This window comes from Scaptodrosophila lebanonensis, unplaced genomic scaffold (assembly GCF_003285725.1).
Source record: "Scaptodrosophila lebanonensis strain 11010-0011.00,11010-0021.00 unplaced genomic scaffold, SlebRS2 tig00000061-arrow-pilon, whole genome shotgun sequence".
NCBI lineage: Eukaryota > Metazoa > Arthropoda > Insecta > Diptera > Drosophilidae > Scaptodrosophila > Scaptodrosophila lebanonensis.
The window spans coordinates 7,371,472-7,390,855 of NW_022060554.1; the positions used below are offsets into that span (position 1 = coordinate 7,371,472).

The following is a 19,384-nucleotide window of genomic DNA, read 5'->3' on the forward strand; positions in this document are numbered from 1 at the left end:
CATTTCGAGTCGTTGTGCTGTGTTTGGTAATACAGGCAAGAAGAGTCGTTTGGCCCACACTTTTGTTGTAGTTGTCGTTGGTTAGCTGTTGCTGATGTTCCTGTTGTTGGCGACTGCAGCAGTGTTTGTTTATGGTTGGCAAGAAGAAGTTTGCGCTTGAAGGGGTCTGTCTCGATTCATTTGCATGCGCTGACAAGTCCCGTTAAGCTTTAACATAATTACCTGTGCATACTAATTGATAAAGTATTTGGTAATTTATGTAATCGAGTTAATTACATATTAGTATCCCAGCTGTGGAATTCGAATAGCTCTTGCAAAAATATTTGAAAGTGGTTAAAAAACATATTTTACTGGAAGGCTAACGTCACGCTTGTTGCATGACACATCATCGCCTTTGTTGCTGTGATTGTTGTTGTTGGAGCTGCGTGAAAAATCAATCCCTTGGTAATGAGTTTCTGATGATTGCCTTCGGAAACAAAGCCAATTAAACGGCAGCTGATAAGGCTGTGGCCCTCCAACTCGAATGGGGTCTATGAATGGGAGAGCCCCAATCGAGCATTTCGCAATCAATAAAAACAGCCACAAACTACCGTATTTGATATTGTCGTGAATGTGGCAACTTAAAAGAGTCGCACGCCCTTCGTTTTTTCGGCATGTAGCAACCTCATTCACCTGTTAAAATCGTTTACTTCTACATATTTATGAAACTATACAAATTGCCATTAATTTTCTCGTATTGTTTTTAGAGTAAATAAATAAGGTAGGCGCCTTCTCTACGTCTCGGGTGCATGCCTCTGCCTCTACCTCTACCTCTGTCTTTGCCTTTGCGTGTCCTTAGCTCATTTGCTGGAAAAGAGGAGAAAAAACCTTCATGGCGTGGCAAAACAATTTTATGTGCCTGCCTTCATAACAATGTAAGCAGGCCCACAACTTTACTACAACCAAGACATTTTGTGGCCAAACTTTGAGCTATCTCCCCCACTCGTGCCCCTCCAGCCATCGTCCTTTAACCTATCGAACAGCAACTGACACTGACAGCCCATCACACTCGTACATGACTTTACGACATTGTAGACATGATAGAAAAATTATGATATTTGCATTTAGTTAAGTCGACATGGATGTCGGGGTACCTTTGTAAGCCCGTCGTCTGAAGTCCTTGCATATGTAGGCTACGCTCTAATGTCTATTGCCTTGCGCCAATTCCATTTGTGTCACAATATAGCCGAACCAATGCTTGACTAAGTCTACAACATAAAACTTGCGCGATTCTAATCTCTTAAGTTGTTTTATTGCTAGGAGCTGATTCCTGGCATGCAAAGGAGACCTGTTGATTGCGAATTGGTCGTAAATTGTCGTATATTGAGAGAATATATAAACTAAAATGCCATTATTAAATAATTCGTTGGATCTATCGATATTCCTTTAAAAAGGCTTTGATTTGCATTACAATTTACCTCAGCTTCTTTAGTTTATTGATTTAAAATTTATCTAAAATCGCCATCATATGGCCGAATAGAACCATTGGTATAAACTCCCTTCAACGACAACGACCTTGGAATGAATTTGGATTTATTTATCCTTGTTTTGTTGGTTGTAAAATCCTATTATACGTCATTTTCGTCGTCCAACATGATCGCAAAACCTCCGAATTAATTTAACTCATTTACGGCGCTCAAGAATATTGAATTAATAGAAGATTATCAAGTGTAATTATATATTTCTGGGATGCCCAACGAACGTTAATTCTTTAATACAAATATAGGACAGATTAACATTTTGTAGTTAGTTGTTCTATTCAGATTTCCTATATTTTTTTGGTGAACGGCGATATTACTAGACCTGTATTTCGTTAAGAACTTACTTATAGTCAGAAGGATTATTCCGTTCTCGAATTGCCGTGCAGTATCAAAATTAATTAACTCAGGCGTCTTAATGTAATTGTCGTTGGAAATCTCATATACTAAGAGTAAATTTTCTTGCACACAGCATACATAAATAGTAATGATTTAAACATTTATTGTATAATTGATATTCCACATTATATACAAGCACATTCATAACATACCCATGGTATGACGGGGCCTTTACATTAATCGTAAAACAAACAATATCGACAAATCGCAAAATTCGTTCGAGGGTTTCTTCTTGGGAAGGGCTGGTGGCTACAACGAGATTATGACAGCTTACAAAACTTTAACATATGTAGATAAATAATTTAAAGTACGTGTAGTGAATTAAGTGGGCGTTGTGCCACGCCTACTGCTGTGCCGGACGCTGCACATTGTCGAATGGAACCAATATGCCGGGTGGACCTCCGAAGCGGCTTTGATAGCTGGACGAGGATGTCGTAGAAGAGGCCGCTGCGACCAAATTATGCTGTCGGGACTGTTGAGGCTGCTGGAAGGGCCGTGGTTCACCGCCTTGTGGCGACAATACTCCACTGGGGGCACCAAATCCACCCGTATAACGACCTGGATTGGCTGTAGGTCGCGCCTTGTTACCCCTCACGTTGTGGCTGAACTCGTGCTCGTCGCCAGCTACATAGATGTTCGGTTTGGCTGCGGGGACAGTGGCTGTACTGGAGACGCTGCCCAGTGGTTTTAGCAGACCAGCGGGTGCACCAAAGCTGCCGGTGTACTTGCCAGTATTGCTGGTAGAGGGAGTCGATTGAGGAATGGCGGCACCACCAACAGTGTTGACGCGAGTGGTGCTGCTACTGCCGAAGCCTGTAAAGACGTTGTTCGATTCTGCATCTATAGAGAAGGGGATAAGGCATTAGGGTTTGCTATTGGGAGGGATAATTAGATGCTTACCTTTGCGCTGTGCACCTAAGCCGTTAGTCACTGGGGTTGTAATAACCTTGCCCTCTTCGCTTTTGGTGTATTCAATCTTTTTGTTGGCTGCGTCTCCTGCAGGTAGAGATGGCGATTGCTGGAAGGGCGGGAACTGCTCATCAAGGACGGGCAGAGGCGGTTGTGTGGACGAGCCCTGTGGCTCCAGATGAGCTGCAAAATGTGTTACAGAGTTTGTACTAGTGGGAAAGTGTGTGGACGTGTGAGTGGCAAGGGCAATATGCTTGTTGTGCTGGCCGCCGTGCACATGATTGGCAGCCACATCGTCAGTGGCGCTGTCATCGACTTGCTCCGCTGGCGGTATAAGTACTAGTGGCGGCTCCACTGTATCGCTGTCGATGGATGGAAGCGGAAGCGTGACTTTTGATGGGAAAGCAGAAGAGGTTGTTACAGTTTGGCCTGCGAAGGAGGTTGGTGGGGAATTGGATTGGGATATGGTAACGCCAGCGGTGGCGGTGGCGGTGGCGAAGTTGGCATTCGTAGTGGTTTGATGAGTGAAGCCGTGGGGCTTAAAGTCATTGGGCTTAGTACCTCCTGACTGATGGTGGACGGTGCTGCTTCCCGTGTCCTTAAAGTTGTCCGGATTGTAGGGTACGCCTGGTCCGACATCAGGGTAATCGAAGTCTACCAGCCAGGGTGGGATGGTGGCCGAGTCGAATGGATTCCGCTCTGCAATTGGTGCAGCAGTTGTCGTTGTTGTTGCGCGCTCAAAAGGCTTGGGTGGCTGTTGCTTCGATAGCGGATCTGTGTGGGTGGTTGTAGTAGCTGTAAAACCTTGTTGTTGATGTTGTTGTGTGGTGCTGGCGACCTGATCTGTGTGCGTATTAAATGTGGGTGCATTCGTGATGATTTTGGGTGTTACTGCGGCGGTGGCGCGCACCCAATTAGGGCGCGTAGTTGACTGTGGCCGTCTTGTTGTTGTTGTTGTTGTTGTCGTCGTTCTCGTTGTTGGTGCTACGGTAGTTGTTGTTGTTATCGTTGTTGTGGTGCTGCGGGTTGGCGGGGGTGTCAGTTGTATGTTATGTAAATCTACAAACGGTTCTAGCGGTGGCTCTAGATCGTTCGCCAAGGTATGATTGTATTGATCATTGTCAGTGGGTACAATGAAGGTGACAGCAACATCCAAATCCGGATCAGTGACCTCCTGCAGCCAAGGCGGCAGGGTGTAGGCGTAGGACTCTTCATTATCCAGCTTATAAAAGGTGGCCGGATCGAGCGGTGTGGTGCTCAATGTTGGCAGAGCAGTAGTAGTCCTTGTGGTGCTTGGCCGTGGTGTGGTGGTTGTTCTTCTAGTTGTAGACGGAGTGGTTCGCGGTGTTGTGGTTGTGGTCGTTGTGGTGGTTGTGGTTGTGGGAGGTATGGTACTACGAGGTCTGGCCGTCGTCGTTGTTCTGGATGTGGTGCTGTAGTGTGCTGTGCCACGTTGACGATTTGGAAATCGTCCATTGCGTGGGGTTGTGCTGCCGACATGCGCGTTAGTACCATGTCCCTCCGGTCCATCACGTTGCAGGGGAACCACCGAAACCTGGCCCTCGGTCACAACCTGAGCCTGTGGTGACAGCCCATTGCTTCCACTGCTTAAGCTAACATGTATGTTGTGAGTGACTGGGTCCTCTATACCCAACACGTGCTTCGGATGCTGCTCGGTAATTATTTCTGGTTCTGGTTCCTTGATGGGCGGCAGCAAGTCCCAAGCTATGACACTTAAGGGCGTTCCATTTGGCGCAGGCGTCCATTCCACGGGCCCGCCAATGTTTGCGTCCTCAGTCTGCAGCTGAAGAATGTAGTCGGGCAGCGTTCCACCGGCCAGCTTCAATGTCTGCGCACTCTCCTCCTGGCTCTGCACTGGCACTGGCACAAGCTGTGCCTCCTCCACCTCTACGACTGTCGATGGGCTATGAATTGGTGGGGTTAGTGATGTGGCAAGTGCTGGTGGTGGTGCAAATGAGGTGTCGGTGCCGGTGTCGATGTCGATGTCTCCCGTGTCTGCGCTGGGCAGCGCCACCGCTATGGCATCTATGTGGGAAGGAGGTGGAGTTGAGTATTTAGAGGTTATGCGTTTTATCGTCTCAGAGTCTTGGGGAGCATGGGCATTTAAGTTACCGTTCCTCAGAGGGGGGTTTGGTCGTTGGTTGGAAGGGCGGTTCGCATCGCGAGATCGTGACACGGGACTGGGGTTAGGGTCGAGGGCTTCGGGCTCAATGGGATTGACTGTTAGGCGGGAGAAGTTGGGCTTGACATGGGGTTCATGATTAGGTGGAGGTGCAATAAGAGTGGTATATGTGGAGCGCTTGGTAGGTGTTAGTTCAACTACGTGGGTTGTGGGTGTGCTTGTGTTTGAGGGCGTGCGCATGCTTTTTGACTTGGCAGTGCTTATGTTAATTTCTTTGCCTGTGCGGGCTACTGTGGCACTTGTGGTTGTTTTTGTATTTGTTGTTGCTGTGATTGCCGTGACTGCTGTGGTTCTCGATGTGGCTTGGAGCTGTGCCTGATGAGCACTGCTTGCGGTGCTGCCTTCATCAGCAGCATCATCTTTGTTGCGGTTAGGTTCATTGCTTGGTTGAGAGTGTCTCTTTTTTTGTTGTGGGGATTTTGGCACATTTAACTCACCAATATGCGGTGGCAGCAAATCATCGGCTGGCTTGCGTATTTCCGTAATGCCCGACGCATAATTGGGTATTTCGAATTGCAAACCCTGAGCGCTGACCACCTTGCGCCCGTCGGGCGTATCGATCGGTTTCAATGTGTCAATGGGATTGCCATAGCTATCGATGGCCGTGCCGCCGGTTGGGTTGTCTAGTAAGGGCGGTTGTAATTCTAATGCAAATGGTGAATTATTAGCATCTGCAGAGAAGGGGAAAGTTGTGTTTTTGTTTTGTTTTGTTTTGTTCTTCTATATGTTTTGTTGTTGTTCGTGCTGTGGTTTGTTCATTGTGTTTTTGCGTAAAGTGTGTCATTTAATGGAGGTGGTGGAGTAGTGTGGTTGTTGTTGTTTGTGTAGAATGTACAGAAGATATACTTGTATGTATGTATGTAAGCATGGGCCGTCGCAATTGCTCGGCAATTTGCGTCAAACTCAAAGAGTTCAAAAGTGTTAGAAACAGAAGAAGATGGAGATAAAGCAGAAGCTGGAGCTGAAGAAGAAGAAAAGGCTCAAGCAGAAGCAGAAGCAGCTGCAGCATTAGAAGAAGAAGAAGCTGCTGCTGCTGTTCGCTTCGCTTGTCAGCAATTTGGCTGCCATTGCGAATGTTGATTGATTGACATTGCTAGATGGGCGATATTTTGTGTCTGTTGATGTGTTTGTGGCAGAAGTTGCTGTGTCTGTTGTTGTTATTTACACAAAGGCTTAGCACATACTATACATACATACATATACATAATACCTATATACGAGTACATAGATATGTACAATTTCAAGAGTTAGTCAAAATAAGCATCACACACATCTATATTTTTGGTTAGTAATGCAGTCGTTGTTGTTGCAAATGCTGTATTGTGTCAAGTGTTAAAAACAACACTAATTTGTACAAGAGGAAAATGCAAATGGCCAGCAATTGCTTTTAAATTGTTGTCTAGCAAATCAAGTTCGTTGCCTAAGTCATTTGTTTCGCGTAATTGAATCTCAGAGCACAGAAAATTGCATATTTTAGACCAACCAAGAGCGCCCCAAATGTCAAGTTACTCCAGATTTTCTAAATCACTCTAAATAAGTGCACATAAACTTCATTGCCCAAGTATTTTAAAACTGACATTGCTTTGAATCTCTTAAGATGCTGGGATTTCAGACCAAACACCTGGAAAACTAAGGCAACTGACTGACTATTTATTTACGTTTGTATTATTTGTGCAGATGTGAGTGGCTTGAGCTTTGGATATAGACTGTTTCTGTGCCTACCCCTTCTCACATTAGCTTTGTCGCATTTTGAAATTTTCTCATAAATTAAACTCTTTTAAATATCAAAGGCTCGCTGTTCAATTCGAATAGTGTTATACCTACTTGAAATTACACCCCTAAGGCGTTATTACCATTATTCAGATTTGTTAATAGAATACTAATACTTTTGAATAAATAGTATTATCTTGGCGAGTTGGTTCTCGGGTGCAGATGTGATCGAAACTGCCTAGTTAGAAACTATTTCTATGATAACAAATCTTAAAATATAATAATAAATAAGGCAATCAGTCAAACAACAATCAGTGCAAACTATTTTCTCTTTTGGCCCTAATTATGACAAGAAGACCAATGCCATCAACAGTCTAGATGACTTTATAAACCACAAGCAGCAAAAATCTGCTTAAATTATGATCCATTTTATTGTTTAAAATGTGTTTATTAAAAAATTTTGTAACTAACTTGAATGACTTGAATGAATTTTGAATGACTCTAGTTGAGATCCGTTACATAGAGTATTATTGTAAATTTTTAATAGCATTAGATGATTTCATAAATATCCTACACCGATTTAAAATAATTATAATACTCAAGCAAAAATCAAAATCGAAAAATATAAAATTTTTTGTGTCTCTTTGTAATTAAAAAAATAAATACTGGCAGTTCTAGTTTTAAAATATCCACTGCTGATAAAAAACAATTCCATTATAAATTCTAACATATTATTATTTAAGTAGTAAAGAACCCATATCTTACTTCCTACTCTGCTTCCTGCTAACAACCCGATCGTTTTTTTTGTTTTTTGTTATATACCTCAGATTAAATGTCATGTAACAACATCTCATAAATGAAAAAAATAATCTTTAAGTTTATTTAACAAATATATTATTGATTGTGCACATTGGATAGTCTTAAATAAAAACACTCTGTTGATATAAGATACTCAGATATCTAACCTGAATTACGATATATAATGAAAAGAGCGGCAATAGTCTATGTAAAGCGACTATCACACGAAGCTGAGGAAGAAAAAATAAAATTCCCGTAGTTTTGAAGAGAAATAAATATTTTCAATAATATTGAACAAAATTATAAAATTACATAAATTTAAATTGAATATAAAAATCTCTAGCTTTAGAAATGAAACAAATAATGTTCGGATTATTTTGAAGAAAATACTGACATGACATAAATTGATATTGAATTATTATATTATCCAATGATAAAACCTTAACTGTTTCCGTACTTTTATGGTCACAGAATAAACTTTAAAGATTTTGGAAACAAGCGAAAAATTGAATATGTGCTGAAATTTAAAATCCAAACCCCAAATGTAATCGTGGCATCTAATTTTCTTTTTGTTGTTAGCGACACTGGAAACATAAATACATATTAGTCGTGTACGTTTCCATGGATTTCACATGTAATGTACATTAATTTGGCGCCATTGTGTACCTTTGGAGAACTTGTTTTCCACATAAATTATCGCCAATTTGCTAAAATTATTACACGCGTTAATTGTTTGTCATTGTAAAAATATGCAAAAAAAATATATACATGAGTATATTATAATATTTACGTGCCTAAACATTTTTGAAATTTCATATGGAAGTCGAATCCTGTTTAATAAAAAAAAGTGATTTTATATGTATTCATTGTAGATATATAAGTATTTTATATTAACATGCTAATTGGCAGCGTTGTGTGAATACGAGTATATGAATGAATATTTTAATCAAGCTTTGGGGAATTCTACCTAAGTTCAACTTGACAAAACAAAGCAACTAGAATTATATTTAGTTGTGTGTGTGTGCGGTCGTGCCATTTGTGACTAAGCGTGGTGATGATGGGCGTATTGATTTCTTGATTGGCTAGACGTGTTGACTTGGCTTTGAGTTCCGGTAAGCAAACACATGTGCATTTCATAAATTTATAAATACTAAAAAGTTAATTCGCCATTCTTTGTATTCATTTTGGCCAACCCGTCAGGTTGATGCTGACGCTTGTTATCCTCCACACACAGTTCTCACAATCAGCATCAGCATTAAGTAGACACTTTTGACTGAAAGCTTATCAGTTTTCAGTTGAAAAATTATGATCACATCATTTATCAAAGACAGCCAACACCACTTGCAACATTCAGCCATATGGCCGTGAACTCTTAACGCTTTACGTGCCTCATTGTGAGTCTGAAGTCTGAGGTGAGTTGGAATTGTTTACAGATCTATAAAGACGACAGCACTGCTCGGCTATTAGGCATTCTAGCCGGTTCAACGAGTATGTACTTGGCTAATTGTGATGTGCATGTAAGTCGTGTGAAACCCCTCTAGATCAGCCCATTGTTAGGCCACAAAATTGATGGCAGAACTCTGAATAATTTCAAAATAATTGCGCAACAGGAAGCGAGACATCTTCAAGGCGCAAATGTCAAAATACAAATTCAAAAACAAGCATACAGGCACACCCAGAAATATAAAAAAAAGCCAACGCTAAACGTGTGCATCAAATTAGTTTTCAAGCTTAGTTTAGAACACGCGCCAATTAATTTTGCGTGTCGTCGTCTTTTTTCTTCATAATTTATTTTGATTTTAATTGATTAAGGCCTTCGCGTAAGCTGCAACTACAAAGCAATAGTAAAAATATGTACTTTATTTTATATTAATTTTTACAGTTGCCAATTTTACTGTTTGTTTGCTTGATTGTTGATTTTTGACAAGTTTTAGACATTTATGCAGCCTTCACTAAACTAACAACAAAATCAACAACAAAAACAATGAAATGTAATGCCTTTTGTTAATTTTGTTTGCTTTTGCTGTTGTGTTGTCGTCGTCGTCTTAGACCTTGAGTAATCGACTTATTGAGGAGCTGAAAAGCGCACAACCCACGACATCAGAAATTTATGTCAAAACGTTTATACTTTATGCCCCCAAAAAAGCGAAATAAGCTAACTGTGGCATCATCAATCGACTGAGAGCACAAAATATCCAAGTTTTGCTGTCAGCATGCCTTGTTCATTCTATTTTGTTCGTTCATAAATTTAAAATTCCCAGAGCGAACGTGTTTATTTAAATCTGCCATGCCTGCACTTGAAAACAAACGAAATTATAAACAAACGACTCACTAGCGCATTATACTCGTAAATGTCAAGGCAATTGTGAAATTTCAACTTGAAAAATTACAGAACGATCGGCATTAATTTACGAGAGACTTTTCGCAAACAAGCGCCAAGATTTTGAAATGATAATCGATCTTCTCGCTCACTGCATATGTTGCTAGTATTTTAGGAAAGATTTCATTTCTCCGACAATTCCGGTAATTCAGGCAATGCAATGAACAAACAAACAGTTAAATATAATTCAATGCTTTTTAAAATCAAATCGGGTCTTCGGTGCTTGTTAGCCTAATTAACTTTACTGCTCCTCAAAGACCTCCAAGCTTTTTTGCTCCCATAAGCCTGAATCGATGTTCGGGTTCTATGTAGCAACTATAATTAATTGAGTCATCTCTTTGGCCATGAGAGCTCAGTCATTTTGATTAAACCATGCATACAAAATTTCCTAAGGTCTGAATAATGAATAATATTTGTTGTTGCTCTTTAAAATCTTTACTCTTTTAAGAATGGTTGTAATTTTATTTAATTCAATTTTTTTGTTTTAATCGTTTTTCTTTTTATAATCTGAATGTATATATCGTATGTTTTATGTTATGATATTGATAGCCATTTGTCAGAAATAAATTTTAAAATCAACATTTACTGGAAGTCCGTTAGATTAATTATCTCTATATAGATGCCGATATTAAATGTTTCTAAAGTATAGTATTTTGTCTTTTTTGTATTTTGCAGCAACAAATAGTAAAAGTAAAGTTCAGTAAATCATATCCATCACTGATATTCAATGAATAGCACAGCATCGTCCTTCTAGATTTAAAAAATGTATGAATTGTAAAGGAGCTCTCTCTTTTTTTTATCAGTCTGGTGTCTTAAAACTTGGTGTAATTTGGCATAAATGAAAATTTACAAAATTTGAGGTATTTTTTTTCAATCTAATTATTCTAATTATTGTAGAAAACATGCACCAAGATTTTGGAAAAATAATCGATCTTCTCACTCACTATATTCCTAGTATTTTAAGCATGATTTTAGTTCCCCAAGTACCCAGTAATTCAGACTATGCAGAGAACAAACAATTAAATACAATTCCATGTTTTTTAAAATCAACATTTACTGGAAACCCCTTAGATTAATAATCTCTATACAGATGCGGATATTACATGTTTCTAAAGTATATTAATTTGTCGTGCAGCAATAAATAGCAAAATTAAAGTTCAGTAAATCATATTCATCTCTGATATTCAATGAATAGCAATGCAACGTCCTTCTAGATTTAAAAAATGTATGAATTGTAAAAATTTTTTATCAGTCTCGTGTCTTTAAGCTAATTATTCTAATTATTGTAGAAACTGGACATATATTTTATTTGTCGGTTTCATGTCAAAAATATTGCACCATTTTTCGTTATTGAGTCAAATAGTTATGATGCAATGTTGTTTTTAATGCATTTCTGTATTAATGCATAAGCCTGTTAATGATCACGTGCCTTGGGCGCCTGGTTGGCCATCTCAGCCTAATATCTGGCTGTGGGCAACCTTTTATCTACGTAAGTATGTATATTGTATGGGCCATTGTGTCAGCTATTAATTACAACATAGATACGTATGTGTGTGTATAGGAGTGTGTGAGCACTTTGTTGATTCGCTGGTTTATGTAAGTTTTAGCACACCAGACCAAATTCCACAGCGTATCGTATTAGTTTAATGAAATAACAAAGCCCAGCCATAAATCACAAAATAATGAAAATTCAGCTTAAACCCATTATTGTTACGCTTATGGAGCACAAAGAGGTATGCGAAATTGTTAATTATCACGTACAAATAAGTATATCTTATGATGAATCGATTGACGCCAGATTCATTCAAGTGGCAAAAAATGTGGCAAATAGAAAATCATAGAAATAATAAGAGCAGCCGTGTGAAAACAAGCGAGAAAAAAAATTGAAAAGCCCAACAAATAACACTCTATACGGAAATAAATAGAGAAAACGAATATCAATTAAGCGTTTCATTGTTGAGACTTCAACAATGGCAACCATTGTCCGGGCCACACGAAGAAGACGCGACAATGCAAAACCGATAGATAATGCAAAAGGCGATCAAAGACTCAATTGATTGAGATGCAGTTGTTGGTCAGTAGGTTTATGGGCAGTTCAAACAATATTTGAATTATTTCTTTTTAATATTAAATTGATATTGCCATTTGAAATCCAGTTCTCATAATGACCATGAAAATACTTGAATATTAATCAGGACACGGAAATATACTGGACCAGCCCAAAAGATTAGCGTTTTTTTTTTTTAAATTAGTATGGAGAGACAAACTCCCATCAAATCCCATCCATCTGGTATTTTAAGACTATCGCACTAGCTCACCAATCAGGCATTTGTAAAAACTAAATTCCGGGAACGTATTCTAATATCAACCTTTTTTCATTATATTAATTTTTAAAACTTTAAAAGTTCAATACTATGCTTTTTGTGTTGCCTAAATTTAGTCTATTATCGGCTTTTAATGATAAAGGATTTATTGTACCTAATTAATACTTATTGGCAATTAATTATAGTTTATTTTAAATAAAGAGTACATTTTGAAAAGAGAACTTATGCTTCCATTCCTGGAAATGTGACGACCTTAAATAACTATACATTTGGGAGATACCAGTATGTTATATGAAAATTAAAAGCACTGGTTTTGTATTCTGTTTATAAATATAATTGTCTCATATTATTACACATATTGTGTTTAACACTCGTTGCTGTTGAAAGTATTGCTATTTTTTATGTCCATTTGATGGGATTGTCTCTCTCAGTACATTTTCATTCAACCGCGGCACACAATATGTTCGAATTACTTCTAATATAGTCTTGTAAATAAAAATTACTTGGAAAATTCAAATCGATTCAATCATACGATCTTTTATCTGGAAAATATTTCATATTTTCTTCTATGTCATGTCTGTATACAATTTTCGCTGAGAATTAGTTATTAGGCTAAACCAGTTTGTATCCAAATCATTCAAAACAAACAAAAAATTACTATGTGAGTAGCGCCATAAAATACACTGCATTTTTAACGAGAAGTAAACAAATAGAAGTTCGTATACATGTATTTATACAACTTCTGTGCAAACTTTTTCAAAGTAAGCTAAAAATTTCAATCGATCGAAATCTCTGTGTCCTAAACTTTACTGAAAAGCTATTAAATGTAACCATATATTTATTCAGGCCTCTTTAACATTTAGAGTCCCTGTATTAAAAACTCGTTTGCTCATAAATATTCCAACAATATTCCAACATTCCGGATCGCAAATGACGAGATGGGAATTAAATAAAATATATACACTGTATGCTGAGGGAGTTGTAGTTACAATGGATGGGAATCAGTACTTATTGGTGTGGAAGATTTTAAAGCTTCATTTATGTATCAGATTTTGTCGAAATTTTCATTTAGAAGTCCATGAAACCAAAGGTATTCGCCAAAAACCACAGCTCGAGGCTGGTGTACGTCCCATAAACAATTCACATTATAAAAAAACTGAGCTCAAAACAAACCTATAAATGCAACAACAAGAAAAGGAAAAGAAGTTTAGTGTAAACAACAGCGAACAAATCGTAATAACAAAAAGCGAGACGAAAATTTATAGACTTGTAGACTTGGGGCCAAGTAGAAGATGCATACTTGTACAGAGAAGTTGGAGATGACGCCTGTGCGTCCCAGAGGTCGTTTCTTTGACAACTACTAGCGAATGTTGTCCCGCCGGCTTTTGGCCATGTTAAAGCCAAAGCCTTGCAACGCTGCCGCTCAGTTTGTATTACATAATGTTCGTTAAGCTGCTGTTGAGGGTTTTCAGATTTCGTTGTTGTTGATGTCGCTGATATTGTTGATATTGTTGAAATTGTTGCTAAGGTCTGTAACCAGCAGCTTCTTTGCATTGACTTGGATTTCATTATCTTTTGATGCCTTTGGGAACTATAATTGGTTTGTTGTTGCTGTTAAGCTTAGTATGTGTTTATTTATTTTAAAAAGCTACTCTATTTTTTCTATGGTCCACCCCATTGAATAGTTGTCGGTTTGTTTGTCCAATAAACATATACGCGGCTATTACATTTAAGAGCGTTTGGCAGCTAATTGGTAGCTCGCCGTCATTTTCTCTCCCAGAGGCGTTGATGTGCCAACTAGTGACTGGAAGACGGCGGTTAATGTTTGACTAGGGCGCAAAAAAAATACTCGTATACTTGTATGTATGCCAGTATGTATCTGTGCGTAATGCGTTTAAAAGTAAATACAAGCTATACTCAAATTTCATTTGGTATTTGGGTCAAGATTGCGTCAAAGTTTGCATTATGTGTGTGAAAGGATACGGACCGATCAGGGTGATAAAATATTGAGAACATAATATGTATGTATGTGTGTGATTATGTGTGTATGGATGTGTTTTTCATGCAAAGGTTAGCACAGGTAGGCAAGACAAATATAGAGAGACAGGAGACTGAGATACAATAATAGGCCCAGCTCTAAGGTAGAAACTACAGACTAAACATATTAACAAACACAAAAAACATTTAAATTTAAGAATTTTAAAAATTTGGAAACAATTAGTTAAAAACAAGTTTTGTTAGGGAAAATAAATAAACATACATTTCTAAGGGTACATAAAATATTTACAGCCATAAAAAACCGTCTTAAATACTTAATTTAATTGAATAATATCGATGTTGAATGCAATCAAAGCAGGTTTGTTCTCACATAAAAAAATCTTAGCCCAAATCCGGCTCTACGTATATTTATATTTATGATTACTTAATTTTGCTTTTGAAGTTACATTTTTTTGGTACTTGAATCTTGACAAATTCAATTGACAGATCTGTGTTGATTATAAAATAACTAAATTAGAATCATTGTACATATTTAATATTTTTTCTAGAAAATGAATGAATGGAGTACTACTATAAAAAACTTCAGTTTAGTAACTTCATTAAATAATGATCATTTCCTTCAATATATTTCCAATGATTTAAAATATATATCAAGTGTGAATTTAGTAAAAATATTACAAATAACCAATAAGAAACATTTTTAAAAAATATCAAGAAACTTTTTAAAGCTCTTGATTTATTTTTGGAAATTGTATCCACTAAAAAGGACGAGTTAGTAACAAAGTCTAACAAAAAACATTAAGAATAAGGTTTTGATTCGCAAACGCCCGACTCTTGTATGTCATAAGACTTAAATAAACTTTATAACCAACTAATATACATAGTTTGTAATAAAATCGTACTGTGGAATTTATTAATTTCTTTTTTATATGTAGATGCAAACCCCACATTGAATATTTTGTTTGTCTATGCGCAACTCTACTTGCCGAATTGGAGTTGTTTTTTGTCCAACTATTTTATATATGCATGAGCAAATTGAACGGCAGATAGCTGCGTTTAATAATGATAAATTATTACCTTCAGGTTAGATACATTTTTATAATTACTACTTATGCATTTTTTGTTGATACACATTTTTCAAATGTCTGCATAACCTTAACAGCTTTTTATTTGTTGCTGTAAATATTTTGTACCCCACAAATAGCTTAGGAGGTTAAGTTATAAATGTTGCCAAAACGGCGTTAAAAATTAGTAAGATTAGCTTTTAAACACTGGCCGAACACGAACACGCAACGCAAAATCACACATGCGTACACGTAATAAATAATAATCGAAAACGGTAAGAGGTGCAAAAGGAAACTACGAACAAACACTAATTACATACGAGTATCGTAATATCATATTGCTATGCAAATTGAATAATAATCGGAGTGGATCATAAAAGGAAATACCAAGTTTGTCGGGCGCTGGCGCGGGTGCGCTTGCAATCAGCGTCGGCGTCAGCGTCAGCAGCAGCAGTGTAACGGTAATGGGGAGCATTCTGATTAGAGGTACGGGCACAGCTGGTAGTGTTGAACAATTGCAAATAGTAGATTATGTGATGATTGTTATTTTTTGTATTATTATTTTCTTTATGTCATCAGAAATTAGTCACGCAATTAACAATTTAGAATTTCGCATTGCCCAAAAATCGAAACGAAAGACGCGACTACGAAAGCGACAACTTCGCAAAATAATTAAGGCGTAGGCAGTCGAATAACAATGATCGGCTTGGCGCTGATGACAACAGAGTCCCAGACGACGACAACGCAACCGCGGTATTTCCAAATACAAATAATATATGTATGTATGTATGTATGTAGTATTAATTTTTTTGTCGGCGCTGCACACAAAATTCAATCAATTGTGACACGATCACGATGCACGTTAGCGTTAGTTCAAAAAGTAACGCAAGGCAAGTGTGAAGAAGTTACTAGTTGGGTTGAGAGTTTTAGACCTGCTCTCCAAGATGCAAAACGAAATGCGCGACGCGGCGACAAAAGCGGCTAGAGACTTAAACTGAGACTGGCGAAGCGCGACACGTCCGTAGCTCACGAATTCTGCGCTTTCAATAAACTTTGATGGAAGCGCTAACGGCTCGAGACCTGAAGCTGACAACAAACAACAACAACCAAAACAGCAACGGCGTCGAAGCAGCGCAAGTGCTAGAGCCAGCGCAGCATCCGTCTGCGTCGACGTTGGCATGGACGCCTGCGTCAGTGCTTTTTTGTTTTTGTTTTGAATTACGCGCACAGGCAACAGTAAATAAAAATAAATAACAGCAATATTGTTTATAACTAAAGAAAAACTGTAGGATTGCTTTTGGCATACAGCATGTATGTATGTATGTTTGTATTCAAATCGTGGCTCAGTCGCTTCGTCCATCTTCAAAATTAAATTCATGTTTTGTTTTTCTAGCTTTGCACTCGAGTTCTATTGTGCACTGCAAGTTCTCATTGTACACCAAAACCGGAAAGTGAAATTAATTGTTTTAATTACAATAAATTATACATATTGCATACTTGAAACGACAACTAACCTCAGTTAGTTTTATACTTACTATACACCCAACCGTATAATATCGAATATAAATAGCTTTACTTTTCCAATGCCATTCAAGGTCAGCATTTACATACATACATACATATAGTATCGATATTTACATACATACATATCTCTGAACAACGTGCTCCACATATCAACGTATAGCTAACCGGACTACTTCAACGATCAAAATGACATCAAATGTATCTATAACTGTTTCCAAGACAGGTTCATACATATATTTGACAACTTTTTTGCTAGCTTGGCACATAAACTTACCCACAGCCACTAGAAACATCTATGTATGTAGTATACTCGTACATAACTTAAACAAATATTCTACGAATATGCATAAGAATCCCGTTTGAGACGCTTTTATGGCTTTCGTTTTCATTTCAGCATGATTGCTAAGATTGAATGTTACGGGCATTCTGTTCAAGAGCCCATATGACTACCTAAAAACAATGAAAATATGTGAATATATATCTAAATATTTGTCAATAAATTGAATTTATAAAATAATTTAAGCAAAAAAAAAAACCGGATATGAAGAAATAGATGAATACAATTTTCCATTGATCGGACACTAGGAATTTCCAACTCCAATTAACATAAGAAAAAGTAATTCTTATTAAGTAATTTAATTTGATTTTTTTTTAAATTTAAATAAGATGAAAAGTCCATATGATAAGCATACAACAAGAAAGGAATGCTAAAGTCGAGCAGGCTCAACTCTTAAATACCCTGTACCACCCCACAAAAAAGTAATTAAATTAATTTAATTAAATTAATTAATTAATTTAATTTAATTAATTAATTTAATTAATTAATTTAATTAATTAACTAAATTAATTTAATTAATTAACTAAATATTCCATGCATGCATAGATACATTTACATTTACATCAGAATCGTGCCTTATGCGTGTTTGTGTACTTGTACATATGTATGTATGTGTGCATTGGGCCTGGTTATATGGCTATAACTTTCTTTCCGATCATTCTATCATAATGAAACTTGGTATACGGATATACAATTACTAACTGGATGTGTCTACCAAATTTTAGTTCAAAATTCCAAGAATTACGGGAGTTATAGAAAATCGTTAATAGGGGGGGAGTGGAGGGGTGGATCAGAAAAAATGAACAAACTCGTCCTTTCTCGGTCTCAGGAGAATCTGTATACCAAGTTTGGTTATTCTAGCTCTTATACTTTCGGAGATCCTTGCGTTCATACAGACAGACAGACAGACAGACAGACGGACAGACGGACAGACGGACAGACGGACAGACGGACATGGCTATATCGACTCGGCTTGTCATGCTGATCAAGAATATATATACTTTGTGGGGTCTACCAAGCCTCCTTCTGTGTGTTCCATGTGCACTCGCACAAAACTAATATACCCTTGTACCCTTTGGGTACAGGGTATAAAAAGAACGAAATTTGACAAGTTGGCACTTTTATTTCTCATTGCCACGATTCACAGCCAGACCAAGTCAGAGACGTTAATAGGCCTTGCAAACAAATTAGTATTATAAAAACAACTTCTAAATTAAGAGTAATTTAATTAAAGACAAAAACGGAACATATCAAATCCGGTTGAGTAAAAATTAAGATCCCTGCTCATAGGCCAGTATTGTTATAGATTTTCACGAAAATTTGTAAGAGGAACAAATTATAATAAGGAAAGAAAAACAACTGCAACCAGAAAAGGATTGTACATACTCACATATGTATATATAGTATCTACGTACGAAGTGTCTCTCGATGTAAAAGTGCAAAAGATGCGAGTGTTGAAGAGAATATAGTACATTGAGCAACGTTAAATATGATTTAAAAAATCTTTTTTGTTTCATTTTGGAACAAATATTAACATATGTATATATTTGTTTTATTTAAAATTTAGAAATTAACAAACTTTCTCAAAATGTAATTTAGGTATCATTATCAATATAATGATTTATGATTTAAGAAAAATATACCTATGTATTTCTGAATATATGTTTTATTAATTGCGCGATGATTATTAATTACAATTAAAAAACAATAATCAGATCCAAAGGAGTAGTTACTTTCGTAGCTTGTCCATTTCCGTCAACATATAAATTAATGTACGTATTTTGAAATTTAATGCAACAGTATGTAGAAAACTATGTCAGTTGCAATTGTTCCGCATAAAGACTTTACCGGCATTTGCGACGCCTGATGTCTTCCTATGTGTCATAATGATAATGTATAAATGAACTGAACGATTTGATGATGTCAATGATTTTCTTGTTTGCTTCGCCACGACAACGAGAGTCACGTCTGCTGGCCCACAACATTATTGTTACAATTACACAAAAGCATTACCAAATAGCGTTAAAGATGCCCTTTTGTCTATGGCTGTGTCTGTGTCTATGCCCAAACGCTGACTATCAACAGTAGCGGCCCGGCGTCCGACAATAAATCAAAATGCTTAAAGTTAGGCGCCCAACAAAGCCATCAATGGGCATAAGGCAGGCCGAGCGAGTTAAGCCAGTTGAGTGGGGCAGCAGCTTCACAGTCAGAGAAGTAATCA

At 37.3% G+C, this 19,384-nt stretch overlaps 1 protein-coding gene across 5 annotated transcripts; it reads right to left on the minus strand.

Moving 5' to 3' along the window:
- Positions 1–1,995: 1,995 nt before the first annotated feature.
- Positions 1,996–16,332, minus strand: LOC115624661 (flocculation protein FLO11). 5 transcript variants are annotated; one of them, XM_030519447.1, is made up of 4 exons: positions 15,690–16,332; positions 5,466–5,699; positions 2,817–3,599; positions 1,996–2,756 (listed from the first exon to the last, which is right to left on the minus strand). In XM_030519447.1, the coding sequence occupies exons 1-4, from the start codon at positions 15,775–15,777 to the stop codon at positions 2,260–2,262; spliced, it is 1,602 nt and encodes a 533-aa protein (XP_030375307.1). In that variant the 5' UTR covers positions 15,778–16,332; the 3' UTR covers positions 1,996–2,259. The 5 variants fall into 5 exon arrangements, with proteins under 5 accessions (XP_030375307.1, XP_030375306.1, XP_030375304.1 ...); XM_030519446.1 differs by having other exon boundaries at positions 2,817–3,008; positions 3,387–5,699; XM_030519444.1 differs by having other exon boundaries at positions 1,996–2,165; positions 2,228–2,756; positions 2,817–5,699.
- Positions 16,333–19,384: the final 3,052 nt, after the last annotated feature.

Coding starts and splice junctions, on each gene's coding strand:
- LOC115624661 (XM_030519444.1), bottom strand. CDS start 15,777: ATGCTCCCCATTACCGTTACACTGCTGCTGCTGACGCTGACGCCGACG. Junction 5,700..15,689: donor GCCAGCGCCCGACAAACTTG/GTATTTCCTTTT, acceptor CCTTCTCTGCAG/ATGCTAATAATTCACCATTT. Junction 2,757..2,816: donor CTTAGGTGCACAGCGCAAAG/GTAAGCATCTAA, acceptor CCTTCTCTATAG/ATGCAGAATCGAACAACGTC.